The following is an 18,580-nucleotide window of genomic DNA, read 5'->3' as shown; positions in this document are numbered from 1 at the left end:
TGTTTCTCCCGTTTATTCTGCTTTTGAGGATTCAGATGCAGAAGAATTTGTCCCATCTGCCTCTCCTCTAGAAGATTTTTCTTTTGGAGATACTCTAAATACTCTTAGCATTTCAAATGGGAAAGTCAGGACTACCCATAGTCTGAGAAAAGGATTAGGGATTTCTTGGATTTGCCACAGCATAAACCTCTGGCTATTCCTCCTGTATTGGAAGTAGCTGATGATGTTTTCTTGGAGAATTCTTTGTCTCCCAATTCTGTTCCTCCTGCTCCCAGGAAACCTGACAGGTATTACAGAGTTCCTGATTCTCATAAGTTTCTTTTTCAGAATCCTTCTGCTGATCCAGAGGTTATTTCTCAGTGCCCTAAAGGAATTAAGGCCACTGTTGCTAGGAATCCCGTCCCCTCTGACAGGGAAACTAGGGCCTTAGACAGGTGGAGTAAAAAGGTTTATACCTTTGCCACTCTTGCTATTAGGTCTATTAATTGTCTTTTTTATATACTTAAGTATCAGCAGCATACTTTGGAATTTATTAAAGCAAAAACTGTGAGTCTCCCTTCCCTGGTAAGGACATGCAAGATTTATTGAATTCTGCCACTCTTGTCACCAAACATTCTTTACACTGTGGTTTTGACAATCTAGAGGCATCTTGTAGGGCTGCAGCCACTGGATCTGTTATTAGAAGACATGTTTGGCTCAGAAAACAGCCCCTCTCTGAGCCAGTCAAATTTAAGTTACTGGATGTACATCTGCACAAGGACAGTCTTTTTGGCAACAAAGCGGAAGAGGTGCTGAAAAAGCTGGATGACAAAGCCAAATCTATGCAAACAGTTAAAGATTTTCTGCAAGTTCAGCCTCCTCACTTCAGCAGGCATTACCCTTCTAAGAATTGGACCTTTCCAGATCCCAGTAAACAGGGTCATACTAGGTCTCGGGGCTATAGGTCTTCTAGGGGACATGCTTCCACACCTCAAAGGGCCAATCAATGGCATTCTTCCACTTCTAAATCTAGGAGTTCTAAGCAAACTTCCCAAAATAAGCATTCTCAATGACTCTGTCCTTCTCCTGCCTGCCTCTGCTCACCTAGGGTTTCCCTTGGAGAGAAGGTTATCCATTTTTGCAGATGTTTGGTCCACCATCACAGACAACAAATGGGTACTCAAAACAGTATCCCTAGGCTACAAATTCCCCTTCCACACCTTCCCTGTCCACCAAGGATACCCAGATATTCCCCCAAACCAAAGGGCAGAAGCAGAAAAGCAAATTTATTCTTTATCGAACCTGGGAGCAATAGAGCCAGTTCCTACTTTTCAGGTAGGCCAGGGTTTTTACTCAAGACTTTTCCTAGTTCCCAAGAAAGAGGGCACCTGATGCCATATTCTAGATTTGTCCACTCTAAACACCTTTCTGGTGATACCAAAGTTCAAAATGCTCACTCTACATCAGTTGCTGCCAATGCTGGCCAAGGACTCCTGGCTGGTAACTTTAGATCTCAAAGAAGCTTATCTGCACATCCAAATAAGGGAAAGTATATTTTATTTATTTATTTTATTTTATTTTAACATTATTTTACCAGGATAAATCCAACTGGACACAAAGTGCCCGTTTTCAGTGGAGTCCTGGGGAGAAAAGCTCCAAGGAAGTTAACAGAGTACATACATGGTTTAGATAACAATAAAAAACTGGTATACAAGGTAAGAGAAACAAAGAAGTACAAGAACAATTTTGTAAAACAATAAGATACTCAGACAGTAAGATACTCAGGAGTAGAACCTCTATTTGCAATATTTACAACAAAAAAATACATGTTAGGTGAGTATATCAGGTGAGAATATAGTGTAGGCAATGGAGGCATACAGTGGGTCACTTATATGAAGTAGTGGGTCTTCAAGGGGGGTCTTTGCAGTTACAAAGAGGGTTAGCATAGAGGTGTGAATTAAGAAGGCCCTTGAAGGTGCTTGTATGACTTTGTAGCCTGAGTTCAGGTGGGAGGGTGTTCCATACTTTAGCAACATCATAAGAGAATAGGGCCTCCCCAGCGCTGTTATTGCATGGGTCGATTTCAATCAGGTTTTTGTTACATGAACGTAGTTCCCTTTTGGGGTTGTGAAAGTTTAGTATGTCAGCTAGGGCAGGACTCTTCAGTTCCTTCACTTCAGAGCTGGCAAGTGACACTTCCAATTCTCTGCACTGCCCTTTGGCTTATCTACTGCTCCCAGAGTTTTCACAAAATGCCTAGCTCCAGTCATTGCTTTTTGCTGACAGAGAAACATCCAGATTTACTCTTACTTGGATGATTGTCTCATTCAAGCAAACTCTCCAGAGCAACTTTTAAAAGATTTGGATTTAGTAAAGAACCTTCTCAACTCTTTGGGTTACACTCTCAATGAAAAGAAGTCAAAACTGATACCCACCAAGGAAATTGTTTTCCTGGGGGTAAGTCCGAACACAGCCTCCCAGATGGCATTCCTCACTCAGGAGAAACAAATGTCTTTCAACTTACTTCAAAGATTTAACAGGCATGACCCAGCTCTCTGCAAGGAAATTCCTGCAAGCTCTGTGATTCATGGCCTCATGTATTCTGATGATTTCATATGCCAGACTACATATGTGAAAAATACAATGGTACCTCAAGAACCTTTGGTGTCAACACACACAGGATCTAGACTTGTTACTTCCCCTGATTCCCTGGCTGCAGACAGAGTTCCTTTGGTGGGCAACAGCCTGTTCAAAGAACAAAGGCCTGTCTTTTCATCCACCTACTGCCATCCAAACCCTCACCACAGAGGCCTCGGACTATGCTTGGGGAGCTCATCTGGAGGGCAGATGCATACGAAGGAAATGGAGCAACCAGCAGATTCACCTGCACATAAATCTGAAGGAATTGATAGCGGTCCAGCAGGATTTGCTGGCTTTCAAGCATCTACTCTCTCCTGGAACCCTTCTTATCAGGACAAACAACACCACAGTCATGGGGTACATCAACAAGCAGGGAGGTACTCACTCTTACCCCCTGTGCAGACAAAGTATGATAATATGGTCCATAGCTGCTTCCATGGACCTTCATCTGATAGCTCAGTTTCTTCCAGGAAGGCTCAACAACATTGGCAGACCAGTTGAGCAGGCAGGTCCTGGATCATCATGAGTGGCAACTGAACAAGACTGTCTTCTGCCGCATCATTCACCATTGGGGCACTCTCCAATTCGATCTCTTCTCATCTCCAACCAACCACCTTTTTCCAACCTTTTGCACCAGGGAACATCACAATAAAGCCTGGAGAGTGGATGCTCTATCCTTCCCCTGGACACTACTCTCAGTTTATGCCTTCCCTCTTCTGCCTCTTCTTCCCAGAGTGCTGTTAAAGATAATGGACAAAAGGCCAAGGGCCATTGTCATAGGTCCAGATTGGCCCAGACAACATTGGTATCCTTTGCTTCGCAATCTCTCCCAGTCCCGGCCTTGGCATCTTCCCCTGATACCAGATCTTTTGGTTCAGGAAGAGGGAAAATTTCTGCATCCTCATCTTCAGACTCTTCATTTGGCAGCCTGGCTCATAGCATGAATCACTCCCTTTCTACTTCTCTATCCCAACAGGTGGTTGAGGTTCTGTGTGAAGCCAGGAATCCTAGCACTAGGAAATCTTATGCAGATAAATGAAAAAGATTCTCCATGTGGATGCAGGTAGAGGGGAAAACTCTTCTCAACCACCTCTTCCCCTTATTCTTGATTACTTGGCAGGTTTGCTTAATGATGGACTTTCTCTTTCTTCAATCAAGATTCATGCTTCAGTAATTTTTGCTTATTGTTCTTTTGAACAATCCATCTTTTCACATCCTCTGATGAAACAGTTCCTCAGGGGGCTAACAATTTAAAGCCTCCCAGAAGGGCGCCTCCTCCTGCTTGGGATCTTAATTTTGTGTTGGAGAAACTCACTTTGCCTCCTTTTGAACCAGCTGCCTCAGCAGATTTAAAGTTTCTGTCCTGGAAAACTGCCTTTCTCTTGGCCATAACTTCAGCTAGAAGAGTTTGTGAGCTGCAGGTCTTAATGGTAGTAGAGCCTGTTCTCATCTTCCATGCAGATAGAACCAATCCCTCTTTTATGCCTAAGGTGGTTTCTAGCCTGACTCTTAACCAGTCCATCCACCTGCCTACCTTTTTTCCTAATTCTTAGAATAGAGGGGAAATAATCCTGCACTCTCTTGATATGCATAGACAGCTTAGGTTTTATCTGATTAGGACTAAAACCTTTCAGAAGTCTGATCATTTGCTGGTCAATTTTTCTCCTGGAGCTCAGGGCAAAGCTATTTCTAAACACACCATTTCTAAATGGATTGCTCATTGTATTCACTTCTTTTACTTGCAAAATGGGAAGGTTCCTCCTCAGGGGATTAGGGCTCATTCTACTAGAGCAGCTTCTACCTCAGCAGCTTTTTTAAGGGGTGTACCTACTAGGACATCCTGGAAGCAGTTAAATGGACTTCTGTCCACATTTTCACAAAGCATTACAGTTTACCCTCATTCTCTAAGTCCAGGGCTGGTTTTGCCACTGCAGTGTTGCAGGGAATTCTCACCAACCCTTAATCTGTGGGTATTCCTCCTCCCTTTCTCTGGGCTTTGGAAATCAACCCATTTGTAAGGACTGCAATAGTGAAACACGATGAACACAGTACAGTTGTGTACACTTACTATCAATGTAGATGTTCCAGTGTATTCACTGTTGCAGTCCTGGTCCCCCCCTCCATTCCCCCTTTTCCTAGGGCACAGACAGGATGTTTATTTTTTGGTTAGCATTTTTTCCAGGGATTTTCTTTTCCTGGTCTAAGCCTTCTTTGGGGCTCCTGACAGTTAAGGCAAGAAATACTGAGAAATGGCGTTGGCTGCCTTGCTTTATACCTGATGTCCTGATGTCAGATTCTCAACTGAAGGCAGCCAACGTCATATACCAAGGTCTTTGGTATTCTGGCCAACTGAGGACTACCTGGGAGCTAGATAACCCATTTGTAAGGACTGCAACAGTGACTATACGTGAACACCTACATTTATGGCAAGTGTACACAACTGTACTTTGCATAGAAGGAGTGATCAGAGAGGGGTGTGTTACTCCCCATGGCTGGGGCCCAGGGTTCTGTGGGTGCAGACATGTCACCACCTTCCAGGGCTAGACCTGCCTACAGTGAGTGCATTCCCATGTTTAAACTCCTAGCCCTGCCTGTCGACTGTAGGAGTATCACAGAATGTCCACACCCATGACTCATATATCTTGTTGTTTACCCAAACAAGTGTGGTTTTTAAGTGAATGTGTTTTTCAAGTCACTCAGGGTTGAAGTCAGATATTACTGACAGTTGCCATTGCAGTTTCAGACTTTATACCCCTCAGACATTCCATGCTAATATAAATCATTCCATCAACTTTATAACATTATTAGAACAGTATTTCACAGGTGTCCTTCTCTTTGGACCTTCATCCCCCCATTTTTCATGGCTTTGTCCAGATGACTCCCTGAGGCTGGCAGGTTTGCTCCTAACAGTCAACAGCGTGGCCTTTCTTTGCATTCTGTGGACTGTGTTATGTTGGTGTTATGGACCCCATGACACTCCCTAACAGAGCACTGTGGGTGAGGTATAATCATTTGCTTGAGGCTTGTAGGCCATGTGTGACAGATGCAGGCCATCTGTAGCAAGGCAGTGCATTCTGATGATCATATGTTCCCAAGCTGCTAGCAGTGGACAACCCTGGGATGGCACCAGGAAGTTGACTACGGGTGTTACTGACAACTGCTTTCTGTTACTATTGTGCCATCACTTTGGGTGGCAGCTGGATGCTGCTTAAGGCTAGGAACGTGTTACTGCATCTCTATGGGACTATAGGGGGGCACAATTGTACATGATACACATCTGCACAGACTGTGCTGATATTTGCTTAATATTTTGGTCCCATTTAGCATAGTGGTGTGCCCTATATTACAGACTACAGGCATAACAGTATCAACCACAAGTCAGACTGTTCTGGCATAGACATCTGTAGTTTCAGATTTCTTACCTTTCAAAGCCATACTGCCACTGCCAGACTTGCTGTGATATCACTGCATGAAAGTCTATGGGTGGTGATTTCATGGATGTCGCCTAGTGGGTGCCTTTGCCAGGCATTTCTGTATAGTTTTCTACAGCTGATCTGCTGTGTGGGGTTGGTGGTGGGCATGGGATCCCCACTTTGACATCCATGCATGTGACTTATGCCCCCCCCCCCCAGTTATTTGGCTTAACACATATACAGCAGGGGTATTTGTCAACTAGGGTGGTACTGTATGGTGTGAGTAGGGCAGTTCTTGGGATACACTTCCTGCTGTCCCACAGAGCTGCCAGCTGTCTGCTGCTACCCCATTTAGCCACCCCATTTCCTTACATGCTTGATCAATACCATAGATATGCTATCAGACAATTCCACTCCATTCATTTATTTTGTTACAGAGACTGGCTTAGCATGTGCCTGCAGCTGTTGTGAGGGTGGTGCTTGAGGGCTGACTATGTTGGATGCACGCAATACACTGCCTATACATGGTCAGGTATAGATGGTGTGATGTTTGGCATCCATTTTGCTGTTTGTGTGAGTCAGAGAGAGAGAGAGAGATCAGTCCCTGGGGCCCTACAGTGTCAGTGTATGTGCTATGCATTGCCTCTTTGCCGAGGCCAGGGCATACTGAGCATGCCTCCGTCTGCCTACAGGGGCAGGTTCGGGATGTTCCTCCTCCAAGTCACTCTGTGCTTGTGGAGGCCTTGGCAATGGTGGGGGGCTGTGTGGCCCTTTCCCATTTTGTTCCTGCTGCAGCTGTTTCCACAGGATCATATTGTGTAGCATGGCACATACTATGAACATGTGTGCACATGTGTCTGGAGAGTACTGCAAGGCTCCACTGGATATTTCAAGGCAGTGGAACCGTGACTTGAGCATCCCAAACACATACAATGTAATGATACTGGTTTGTGCATGTGCCTCATTATAACATTCTAGTGTGGGTGTGTATGCATTTCTGATGGGTGTCATCAGCCACAGCTCCAGTGCATAGCCAGCATCCCCCGCCAGCTGGCCATATGAGATGCCCCCACTGGTAAATGCCCAGTACAGCTGTGAAGAATGCCAGATGTTAGAGTCGTGATAGTTTTCAGGGCTGACAGCACACACATTCAGGATAATGCCATGGGTATCGCTCATGACCTGGCAGTTGATGGAGGGGAAGCCCTTGCAGTTTATGTAGACCCCACCCCATTCACCAGGTGGTGCTTTGATGTGGATGTGCATGCAGTTTATGGCACCCAGTACTTCTGGGTAGTCTGCTACACCGTGGAAGAGACGCATATTGCTGGTCCTCTCCTCATGGGGCCTGGGGAGGTGTATGTGCTCAGCAGCATGTGGATTATCCTTGATGAAGATGCTTGTGAGACCCCCATGATTTCCCCAGTTGGTCTTTGGAAAGTACCTGCAGCTAGTGATCTTAAGGCTACACATACTTTGGTATCCACTGGGATGGGTTCTCCTCTGTTGGTTCTGGGTCTGAGGTGAGGCTGGCACAGCTCAACAAGTTGCTGAAGTATATCCCTGTCCACCCTGTATTGTTCTGCTATCTCCAGATCATGTAGCCCCTGGTAGGTTACCCTGGGTCTGAACACTCTTCTCCTACTCCTCAGTTTGAGTTGGTTGTCAGCATTTTCCTCCTCACCACCCTCAGTCTCTAGCACATGCTGATGGATCAGAGCAACAGCAGCCCCTAACATGTTTTGTTAGATTTGTCAGTTTAAAATTCCCCCGAATGTGTACACTGGTGTTTTAGATTTTGTGGGGGAAAAAACAGACTGAAAGGTGTTTGCATAGTTTATAGTAGTGTGCTGGGCTGCTGCCTGTGTAATTGGTTGATTCTGATACATTCCGCCTGCCAGCTATTCTTGTTCTCCTTGGTTTAAGCCCTGATGCACTCTGCGTATTCCCGGTGCTAAAATGTAAACAGTTCTGCTTTTTTTTTTTTTTTTTTAAGGCTCAGTGCGTACTGCGCAGACCTGTTTAGCTAAAGTAAACACTTTTAAGCAGAACTGGCCCTCCCTGGACGTGAACACGCTCTGGATTTCATGGAATAAGAAAATACAGCCTCAGACACACCGCCTTCCTTAGCTGTGCTTAGCTAAGGGCAAACATGGGCCACTGAGCTTCAATGTGCTTACAGCACTCATGACACACCCCCTTTTCATGTTAGCTGCTCCTCCTGTCTACACCATTATGTTAGAGCACCTACGTGGTTAGGTGCAGTCTGACACTTAGAAGAAATGTGTGATTCAGTATAAATCCCCTCATTTGCATACCCCACTGCCTTACTCCATAGTTACTGCACTCACACTGAGACTTTCCCCTTAGCAAGCAGTGTTCCCTGGTATTGTTTACATTCTGCAAGCCATTGACTATAATGGCAAAATGCAGATTTCCCTGAAAATAGCTTTTTCACAATTTTTTTTTTATTTTCAGCACGGTCCGTTTGTGTGTTGCTGCCCTATGCTTAAACGGCCAAAATCGACCAAAAAAATAAATAAAAGTTTTATTTTATAAAATTTAAAATATTTTTCATGCCAATGGACATATATTTGGCCATTGGCATGCCTACTAGATATGATACATGCTTTCTTTCGAGCTGTCATACCTCATTTTTTTTAATTTGCAGAAATGTATTCATTTACTAGCTGAATACATTTCCGCTTTGTATATTTTTCAGGCACGGACAACTGCCTGCTTCCTGGATCATTAATTCACCTCATTTGCATGGTTTTCACCAGCAAATGAGGTAACTAGCATAAAGCAGTGGGGTCTGTGCCAGAATAGTGTAGGAGCGCTCGTGCACGCACTGGGAGCTCGTTCCTGGATCGCTCGAAGGTCATATTGCGTGCAGCAGCTCCTGCACTATTCCTGCACACCATGCAGGGCTTCATGAATTCCCCCAAATAACTTTTGTGGTTTTGTAGAAATGATGGGAGCATCTCTTTTTGCATGTGTAGCACATGCAACATATTTGGGGGTTGGGGGATATGAAGGTCCTCTGTATAAGGTAAATGCCTAGCATGCAGTTATTTTTATTTTATTTAGCATTTTATTACTGGGATGGTCTGATTGGGATGACAAGCTCAACTTGGATGAGAATACAATACAAACTTAAGTACAAAAGTGTGAACTGGATGCATAGAGAAAGTTGTTAACAGGATAGACAGACAAAATATACAGTCTGAAGGTTAAGCAGAATAGCTAAATATTATCATGTGTGAGTAATTAAATATGTAGGTAAAAAGATAGGACAAGTCAAATTAGAAGAAAGAAATGTATAAAATGCAGGCAAGTAAGGTGCATTAGAGTGGGAGTGAAGTGTAAGTGGGTATTAAGTCATTGAGTATTCAAATGGAGAGGGAATAGATGGTCTAATGAGAAGAAGCAGTGGTGAAGAATTAGGTAAGTGTTTTTTTGAAAATTTATTGAGTATTAAAGTGGAAAGGGGAAGGTGTATTGTGGATTAGAGTTAAGCAATTAATTAGCTCTGAGAGTGGACAGCAGTGGATAAGGTAAACATTGGCGTACAATTACTTACTTTTTTGTATTAATCAGGTGTAAGGCAAGAGTAAGGCCATTTCTGGTTGAGGTGCTTTTCAAGAAGTTTAAACCTTGGGAGGTGAAGGGAGTGGTGTTCTGTAATCTTGTAATGCAGCTTGAATATAAGGAGTCACCAGCTATGTTGTTTGATTTGGTAGATATTATCAGCGAGCGAGTACTGTACAGCAGGTTTCAGGTTGGAGCATAGAAAGAATTGTGTTACGAAGGGCAGAACAATTGTCACTCTAGTAGACTAACTTGTGGGTGGCTAGAAGGTGAGTACATGTTAGAGGATTTGCCAATTCAAGCCACTTCAGTTGTTTTATGGCAATATGGTAATGAACAAAGGTGGGGAAGTTGTCTGCAAGTTTGTCTGTTTTGTTGCAACTTGATAATAGTTTATTTTTTTAGTATGCCTATAAAGTTAGTTAATATAGGAGATAGATAAGAGAGGGTAAGACATAAGTGGTTGCCAGAGTTTTTCTGCTGGTTATGCTAAGATAGGATTTGGATCTAGAGAGAGTACCTAGTTTTTGATGTGTTTTCTTTATAAGTTGTCAAGATGGTGATCAAATTTGAGAGGTTTATCTAGTTTGAGTTACAATTTCTGGGGGGGTGTTATTAAAGAGTATTTCAGTTCTGAGAAGGTTTTTAGGGTAAAGACTAACAGCTTTGTAAGCTATTATGGGATTCATCTCCTGAAACTGTGTCACAGTTTGTTAGCTGTGGGCATCTGAGTCATATGCACTGTTGAGGTTGAGAAGCAGTTGGGAGTTTGATAGCCATGATTCAATGGATGGGAAGGAATCCTGAGTATTTTTTTAGAATATGGGAAGAGCAGAAGCGGAGCAGATGAAGGTGGAGTCATCTGCATATTGTATTATAGAAGCATGTTTAGTGGCCTTGTAGAGTGAGGTGGTGTATATATTGAATAGTAAAAGACCTAGGATTGACCCCTGTAATGCCCCAATAGAGATTGGTTGGAAGGAAGACTATGTCTGGCACCATTTGACTGCCCGCAATCTGTCAGAGAGGCAGTTTACAGGATATTACTGGTTGAGAGAACTTGAGGGCAGATTGATGATGTAGGAGATTTTGGTGTGGAACAGTATCAAATGCCTTAGAGAGATCTAAAAAGACATAGGAGACCAGGTAGCTTTTGTTTCTCTCACTATTGCATTTGTGAAGTTAAGAAGGTCAGTTATGGCATGAAACCATGCTGTGTGTTAGTGATATGACTTTTGAAGTAGGTATGCCATGAACTGGGAGTGAACACATTTTTTCTAACATCTTTGAAAGTGGGACAGTGTAGCTATAGTCAATAATTTTATAGATCGGTAGAGGAGCCATCTTTGAGTGGGAGGATTACATAAGATACTTTCCAGAGGGTAGGGATTTGAGTTTCACTTATGGAATGATTTATAAGAACTGATATTCGTTAAGCTCATGTTTCAGTTGCTACACCTAGGCATTCTGCTCTGTTAAGATTGTGTCTGGCACTAAAAACTGACAGTCTGCCAATAAATAGCAGCAGCAGGACTAAAAACAGCTTATTTTAAGTCCTATTTCTGCCTGCTGTCTTACATTACAGACAGTATTTTGAATTAAACTGCTTCCCTAAGGCAGAGAATACATAAGGGCACACCTTCCCACTGCTTTAACAGCTTTCAAAGCTGGCACAACACATTGATTTTTATCTTTAGTGCAACTAATAGTACATGCTGCAGATATACCTGTCAACTGTCTAGATTTTCTTAGAATGTCCAGATTGTTACATGCTTTTAGTCTGTTCCTCATAAAATTTGTGGTTTTCTGGAAAATCAATGAGGATTGAAGTCACAAAATAATGACACACATTTCTGTTTCAGACTTTATAGCCTTCAAAAATGCATACTAACACAAAACTTATTATTCTAGCAACTTTCTTAAGTTTGTAAAAGCAATATTTAAAATCTGTCCCTATTGTTCGGTCTTTGTGCCCCCATTACCTTAGGCTTTGTCCAGATTTCTTGTGCTAAGAAGTGTAAGCAGTATGGCTGCTGATAAATCTCCATAAACCACAAAAAAATTATGATCAGTTCTGCAGTCATAATATAGTATTATGTGTTCTCAACATGAATGTGAATATTCACATCTCCAACCTTGCTCTTTAGGTAAATTCTTTTGCATCCAGGTATTGAACATATAATATACTCATTATGATTGGAAAACCAATCATAATCCTCTATATCTGTGCAGGCAGCACCCAGACATTCTCCACCAATGTTAAAATGAGGTTAAGGAGAGACATCCTCCTTACTACTGAGTCATTGTACAGTAGACCTGAAAATATAGGTGTACATGCTTTCTGCTATCATGGATATGCCATGCTCATTAATGGATTGCTTCTATTTTGCAGTGATGGACAAAACTGCAGAAAAAAGGCTGGTCTACAAAAGGAGGCAGGGCAGACCTTCCAGGTGGTGGGGCAAATGTACCATATTGCTTCTTTCATACCCCAGCATTAACCATGTTTTGTTTTGTTTTGCATTGTACTGCTTCACCATTGCTCGGGTGTTCATTAACTTTGTTTACATTCTCTTAATGTTCTACTCTTTACCAATTATTCCTGCTATTGCTATGTGTGCAAACAACTGTACTGAACTTGTTTACCACAGCAGTGTAGCAATGTTTTCTTTTGCCTATTTCACCATTGTTTAGTTGTTGGTTGCCTATGTTACATAGGACTGCTCAGTTGTAGGTATGTAATCTGTGCTATTGTCCTAAACTGTGCCAACTGTCCTTGCCTTGCATATGCCTTGGTTGTGTATGAGAACTCTATATAACCTGCTTACAACATCACTGAGTATTTCATTTTATCAGTATAATAAATTCAGCAGTACTTCATTGTTCATTGGCCATGCAATGCCATATATTGTGATACTGTCCTATACACTTATGACAGTTATACTGCCAGTAATATTCTCTGGACTTATCCACACTAATATGAAATGTGTTCCACAGTTATTGTTTTACCAAGCTGTCCTGTCATTGTTTTACCATGCTGTCTTGTTGTTGTTTTACCTTGCTGTCATGTCATTGTTGTACCATGCTGTCCTGTCGTTGTTTTACCATGCTGTCCTGCCGTTGTTTTACCATGCTGTCTTGTCGTTGTTTTACCATGCTGTCCTGTCATTGTTTTACCATGCTGTCCTGTCATTTTTGTACCATGCTGTCCTGTCATTGTTTTACCATGCTGTCCTGTCGTTGTTGTACCATGCTGTCCTGTCATTGTTTTACCATGCTGTCCTGCCATTATTTTACCATGCTGTTCTGTTATTGTTTTACCATGCTGTCCTGTTTTTTCCACTTTTCAGTGCCTGTACCACATCATTCAGGTTGTTTTATTTGTGCCCTTTTCTGTTCACTTTCTCTTTCTTGTTTTAATGATATTATTTTGTTATTTTCTTCTATTCCATTTATTTTCATTTTTGCTGCTGAATCAACCATGGAGCAGACAGAGGTGAGACAGTGGTGGTCATCATGCTTTTGCATAAGGCATCTCACTGAATACTGGGTTGCCAGGCCTGCCACTCTGTGGGGTGAAGGTCAACCTGTGAAAGGTGACCAGGAGGGCTCTCTGGAAGCCTTTGTTGCTGATTCTTAGTGGATGTCATAGCCTCCTCATCAAAGAGTGGCCCTTGTGGGTTATCTGGTAAGATGACCAATAGCTGGTGTGAAATGAGTTGGATTGGAGGCTTGGTGTCAATACTGGTACTGCGAAGTACTTCCTCATGTGATTGATAGAAATGTATAGTTGCCTAGACCCAACCATCAAGCCATCATCAGCAAAGTGCACCTCTGATGTTAACCATGGAGGTGACTGACTTCCGGGCTGGTTCTCCTCTAAGATGGCTTGGCAGGCTGTTCAAAACCCACTTTATCCCCCATTCTTGTCTGTCACTCTCCCCACCCTATTTATCATTCAATCCTCCTCACTGCTATTTGGCAATGCTACGTCTTTGTCCACTTTGTCTCCTGTTTGTTTGTCAGAACCTTCCCTGTCAGGCACTGCTTGTGTTATATGTTTGGTGTCTGCCCCTACTGCCATTCCTGTACTCTACTTCCTACCTGTAACTTCTGGATGGTGCCATTTCCCTCTACTGCTCCTCTAAGAAAAATATATAGAAAGGCATTTGCCCCATCAAAAAAATAGCCTTCTCCCAAACCCAAACCTTGCCTCCCTTCCGTGTCTCCTTCTGGGTGTTTCATAGCTTGCTGTTCCTAGTTTCTTACATCACACTGTTTCCTTTTCAGTTATAAACTAAACATAGTTGACATCTTCCTGTATAGCTCCATGTATTGTTTTCCAGCTGTGCCCATGTTGCGGATATACAGCAGTTCAATGTGCAGTTGACCATGCAGTGTGTTGGACTTGCCAATACTTTGAGGCCACGTGACCATTTAAAGCATGGTGCACTCACTTGCAAACTGATTCTCATTTTTGTACTTGTGCACTTTCAATACACAGCACTATTCCAGGCATGTCAATGCTATCTTGCCAGTTGCACTTACCTAATCCTCTTTGAATCATTTTGCACTACATCCACTGCACTATATTTTGCAGGGAGGTCACATTATGAATCTTGCTGATTACCACCCCCATTGTAAAAATTGTTTCAAATGGCCATTTAAATCACAGTATTTTAATTATCCCTCTGTCCAAGACTATGAAAACTTTTGTAATTGTAGCTGAAACCCAAATGCACCCAAATTTTAACATTAATAACTGTGACATACATCTTTAAAAGTCAAAGTGCCATTATAAAACATGTCAAAATTATGTTAAGAAGCTTAGCAGTTTTGCTGTAAATGCTAATCAGTACTGTTTCCATATGGTTAATAAACAAGAAAAAAAGATTTAAGACAAAAGTTTCATTCAGCATAACAACTGACATTGTATCTCTATCTGCCTTTCCTTCCTACCACATATCTTCCTTAATGCACTTGCCACTACCACGTCACTTCAGCTGTAGAGTCAGCAAACCTCTCTCTGGTCTGGCACTGTGTAGTTAACCAAACTAAAACAGGCATGCTGTTATACTCACAAATGCAAAAACCACAAAGAAATAAGCAAAGTGATCTCCAAAACGACACACAAACTGCAGACAGAATCCAATTTATTTTCTGACTTTGGCACTTCAACTTAAAACTGTCTTCAAGAAGTATACAAAACATTACCCAAGCTATCCCCTTAGATACCCACTAAAACAATTAATGAATTAATTAAAAAAAAATTAAATGCAATTTTTTATAATTAAATGAAGTACTTCTTAAGACCTGGTGGAACCATAGTATTTTATTAAAAAAAAAAAAAAAAAAAAAAGTAATCAGCCTGGCTGATAAACTGGTAAAATCCTACTTTACTTCCCCTGTAGAGGGTGTTATAATGAATCCATTACTGAGGGGAACTTTCTCCTGTGGGAAATGCAATGTTTGTGAGTTGGTAGTTCAAACATTTGATAAAATTGGAAATAATAATTTTCATGTGTCAGGGAATTTTTCATGTGTCATTGAAGGAATTGTGTATGCTTTATGCTATCCATGTAAATTGATATATATAGGTGAGATCAAGATAATGTTTAAGTGTTGTCTGCAGGAACATGTCAGAGACATTAAAAAATGTAAAAACAGAAAGTTCTATTGCTGTCCATTTCAAAGAATTTCACAACAGTCCAAACAAAACGAAAAACTTGTAAAGTAAACCAAGTCCAGGTCCCAGAAAAATGCAAGCCGAAGAACCAGCAGTATGGTGAAACAGCACAAAAGTTTAATAATCCAGAAAACCAGAGAAATCCATAAAAGTTGTTTAACATAAAAACAAGTCCACTACTAAACGCTTTCACCCATTAATACATTTGGGCATCTTCAGAGTAGTGAAAATAAAAAGAAATCAACTGCCTTCAATAAATTCAAAAAATTCCCGCCCTATAGATAAACCAATCACAACAAAATGTACCTTAACCAAATAAGAATGTTTAAGGTGGAATTAGTTCATAATAAAAAACATGTACAAAAAATATAGATTTACATCATAATGAATACAACTTGTCTTTTGATGGCCTTTGAGTTGGTAAAGAAGTAGACTTTTTGGATGTACACTTGGTAGGTACAGGAAGAAATTAAATTCATACTTCTGTATTTGGGAAGTTTCAGGATGGGGACAATTTCTACATGATTTTAGATTTCACCCTATACATTTAATTAATTATTTACCATATGGGGAACTGTTTCGACTGCATAGAATTTGTAACAATAAAGGAGATTTATCGAAGGCAGTTTTATCTACATCTAAAATGTTTCTGAAGAGAGGCTATTCACTGTTTACTATTTTTGATGCTTTGGATAAAATTTATGATTACTATAATGATAAAAATAAATACCATGGTGGGAGGTTGGAATAATGGTTAAGGTGTTCACCTTACAAACACAAGGTCCAGGGTTTGATTCTCAGATGGAGTAAATGGCTAGGCTTAAAATGGCCCACAAAAGCAGTTAGCCTAGTACTAACCTATGAACCATATGAGAAATGTATATAGTAACAGAAATATACAACTACAAAATAATGTATATGTGGTGATGACACAAAATGTTTTTAGTAACAGAAACAGCAACAGGTTAGATATTATTGGAAATTCTTGACAAGGGAAGAAAAATCAAGAAGGTTATTTAACCATCATCCTATTTTTTCATTTAAAAAGGGAATCAGCCTGGCTGACAAACTGGTGAAATCCTACTTTATTGCCCCTGTAAAAGGTGTTATAATGAATCCATTCCTGCGGAGAAGTTTCCCCTGTGGCAAATGCAATGTTTGTGAGTTGGTTGTTCAAACTTTTGATAAAATTGGAAATAATAATTTTAATGTGTAAGGGAATTTTTCATGTGTTACTGAAGGAATTGTGTATGCTTTAGGCTGTCCATGTACATTGATATATATATTTTATATATGTATATATATATATATATATATATATATATATATATAAGACCAAGAGAATGTTTGTGTCGTCTGCAAGAACATGTCAGAGACATTAAAAAATGTAAAATAGAAAGTTCTGTTGCTGTCCATTTCAAAGAATGTCACAATAGTGACTATAAACTACTACAGGCAACTGTTTTAGAAAAAAAAATGTAAAATCAGATGAGGAAATTTTAAAACATCAATTGTTATTCAAAGAATCTTTACTGATACTAAAATACAATACTATGGTTCCACAGGGTCTTAATTGTGAGCTCAATTGGAAGTGCTTCATTTAATTCTATAAAATTGCATTTAATTGTTTTTTAATTGATTCATTAATTGTTTACAGTGGGTATTTAAGGGGATAGCTTAGGTAATGTTTTGTATACTTCTTGAAGACTGTTTAAGTTGAGGCGCTAAAGTCAGAAAATAAATTGGATTTTGTCTACAGTTTGTGTGTCGTTTTGGAGAATGATGTTATACTCACCTCTGCATTTATTTGGATCCATCTTTAGGTACATGAGTAGGTATGCAGTTCTGGAACTAAGAAATAAAAAATCTATAATAAATAACTCTTCCAAAACAGCATCTTTGTAGAATGGCTAAGTTCAATGAGTAATGTAATACAGTAAACAAACACACATGCATGCATTATGCAAAATCTGGCAGGGTCCTATAGTGGGTCCTTAACCAGTAAGTATGGATTATAAAAGGACATGAAATTCAAATAATGTACTTCAAAAAGCTTCAAGTATGTTATAGTTTATGGCATTCTTACTTATTCTTATTTTCAAATATTGTGTTGAATTATACATGCTTATACATTATTTTAAGAAAACATTTTGAAGTATTCACACCATTTTTTGGTTAGACTCATAAATAAGTAATATAGTTGTCTCTTTGGGTATTTTTTTCTACAAACCATAACATCCTTTCCAATTATGCTGTATTAACAAATGTATGAAATAATACATAACCTGCACTGTAACAGAGCAGTACCCCACTTAAGAGTTACAAGCAATAGCAATATCACAATAAATGCGCCCAATGTTTCTGTAAGTACATTAGTGTGTGTGTGTGTGTGTGTGTGTGTGTGTGTGTGTGTGTGTGTGTGTCTGTGTGTGTGTGTGTGTGTGTGTGCGGCGGGGGGATGGGACATTTAGAGAAATTAATTCTGTGATGTTAATCGAGCTTCACTGTTATGCACTAGTAGTGCTATGGAGAAAACTGGTGATTCTGAGATATGTAAGATTTGGAATGTGGAAAACTTCACTGGTAACACTGGCTTCACCCTCGTGATTAAACCACACCAACCATGGGTAAATCTTAATATACCACACCAATGTCATCGGTTATTATGTATGTAAAATATATACACTTAATAATAATGTATTAATAATGAGTAATTAATATTGAATTCTGATTTTTTTTAAATGAAAACATGTGTTAGCCCTTACCTCAGTTTTGCTAAGCACTGCTAAGCCAAGCTTAGCAATGCTTAAACAGGACCTGCCTGAGCAATACTTAGCAGTACTCAGCTCTGCTTAGCTCGTTTGAGCATTGCTAAGAAGTCCCACTCAAAGTAGTATTCAGCTCAGTTAAGTGGATTTGCACACTGCTAAGCACTGTTCAGCATTTGCCACCTTAAGCACTGCTCAACTCAGCTTAGCGGGTTTGCACACTACTCATCTTTGCTCAGCATTTCTGAAAATGGTCAAAGCTTCGACACTATTCCCCACTTGGGCCTTTAACCAGTAAGTATGGAGTATAAAAGGACATGAAATTCAAATAATGTACTTCAAAGAGCTTCAAGTATGTTATAGTTTATGGCATTCTTACTTACTCTTATTTTCAAATATTGTGTTGAATTATACATGCTTATACATTATTTTAAGAAAACATTTTGAAGTATTCACACCATTTTTGGTTAGACACATAAATTAAGTAATATAGTTGTATCTTT

The 18,580-nt window shown here is 40.4% G+C and overlaps 1 protein-coding gene across 1 annotated transcript in view; it reads right to left on the bottom strand.

Moving 5' to 3' along the window:
• Positions 1–17,156, bottom strand: part of LOC122798819 — a gene marked incomplete in the record, with an annotated part of 443,322 nt that extends 426,166 nt beyond the window's left edge. The window contains 1 exon segment of the mRNA XM_044067942.1: positions 17,105–17,156. Coding sequence (XP_043923877.1) covers positions 17,105–17,138 — 34 coding nt within the window.
• Between the last annotated feature and the right edge of the window lie 1,424 nt (positions 17,157–18,580).

Source organism: Protopterus annectens, chromosome 3.part1, assembly GCF_019279795.1.
Source record: "Protopterus annectens isolate FY-2018-M chromosome 3.part1, PAN1.0, whole genome shotgun sequence".
Classification (NCBI taxonomy): Eukaryota; Metazoa; Chordata; order Ceratodontiformes; family Protopteridae; genus Protopterus; species Protopterus annectens.
Note: the sequence above shows the minus strand (reverse complement) of the source record. Positions and strands in the feature narration are given on the sequence as shown.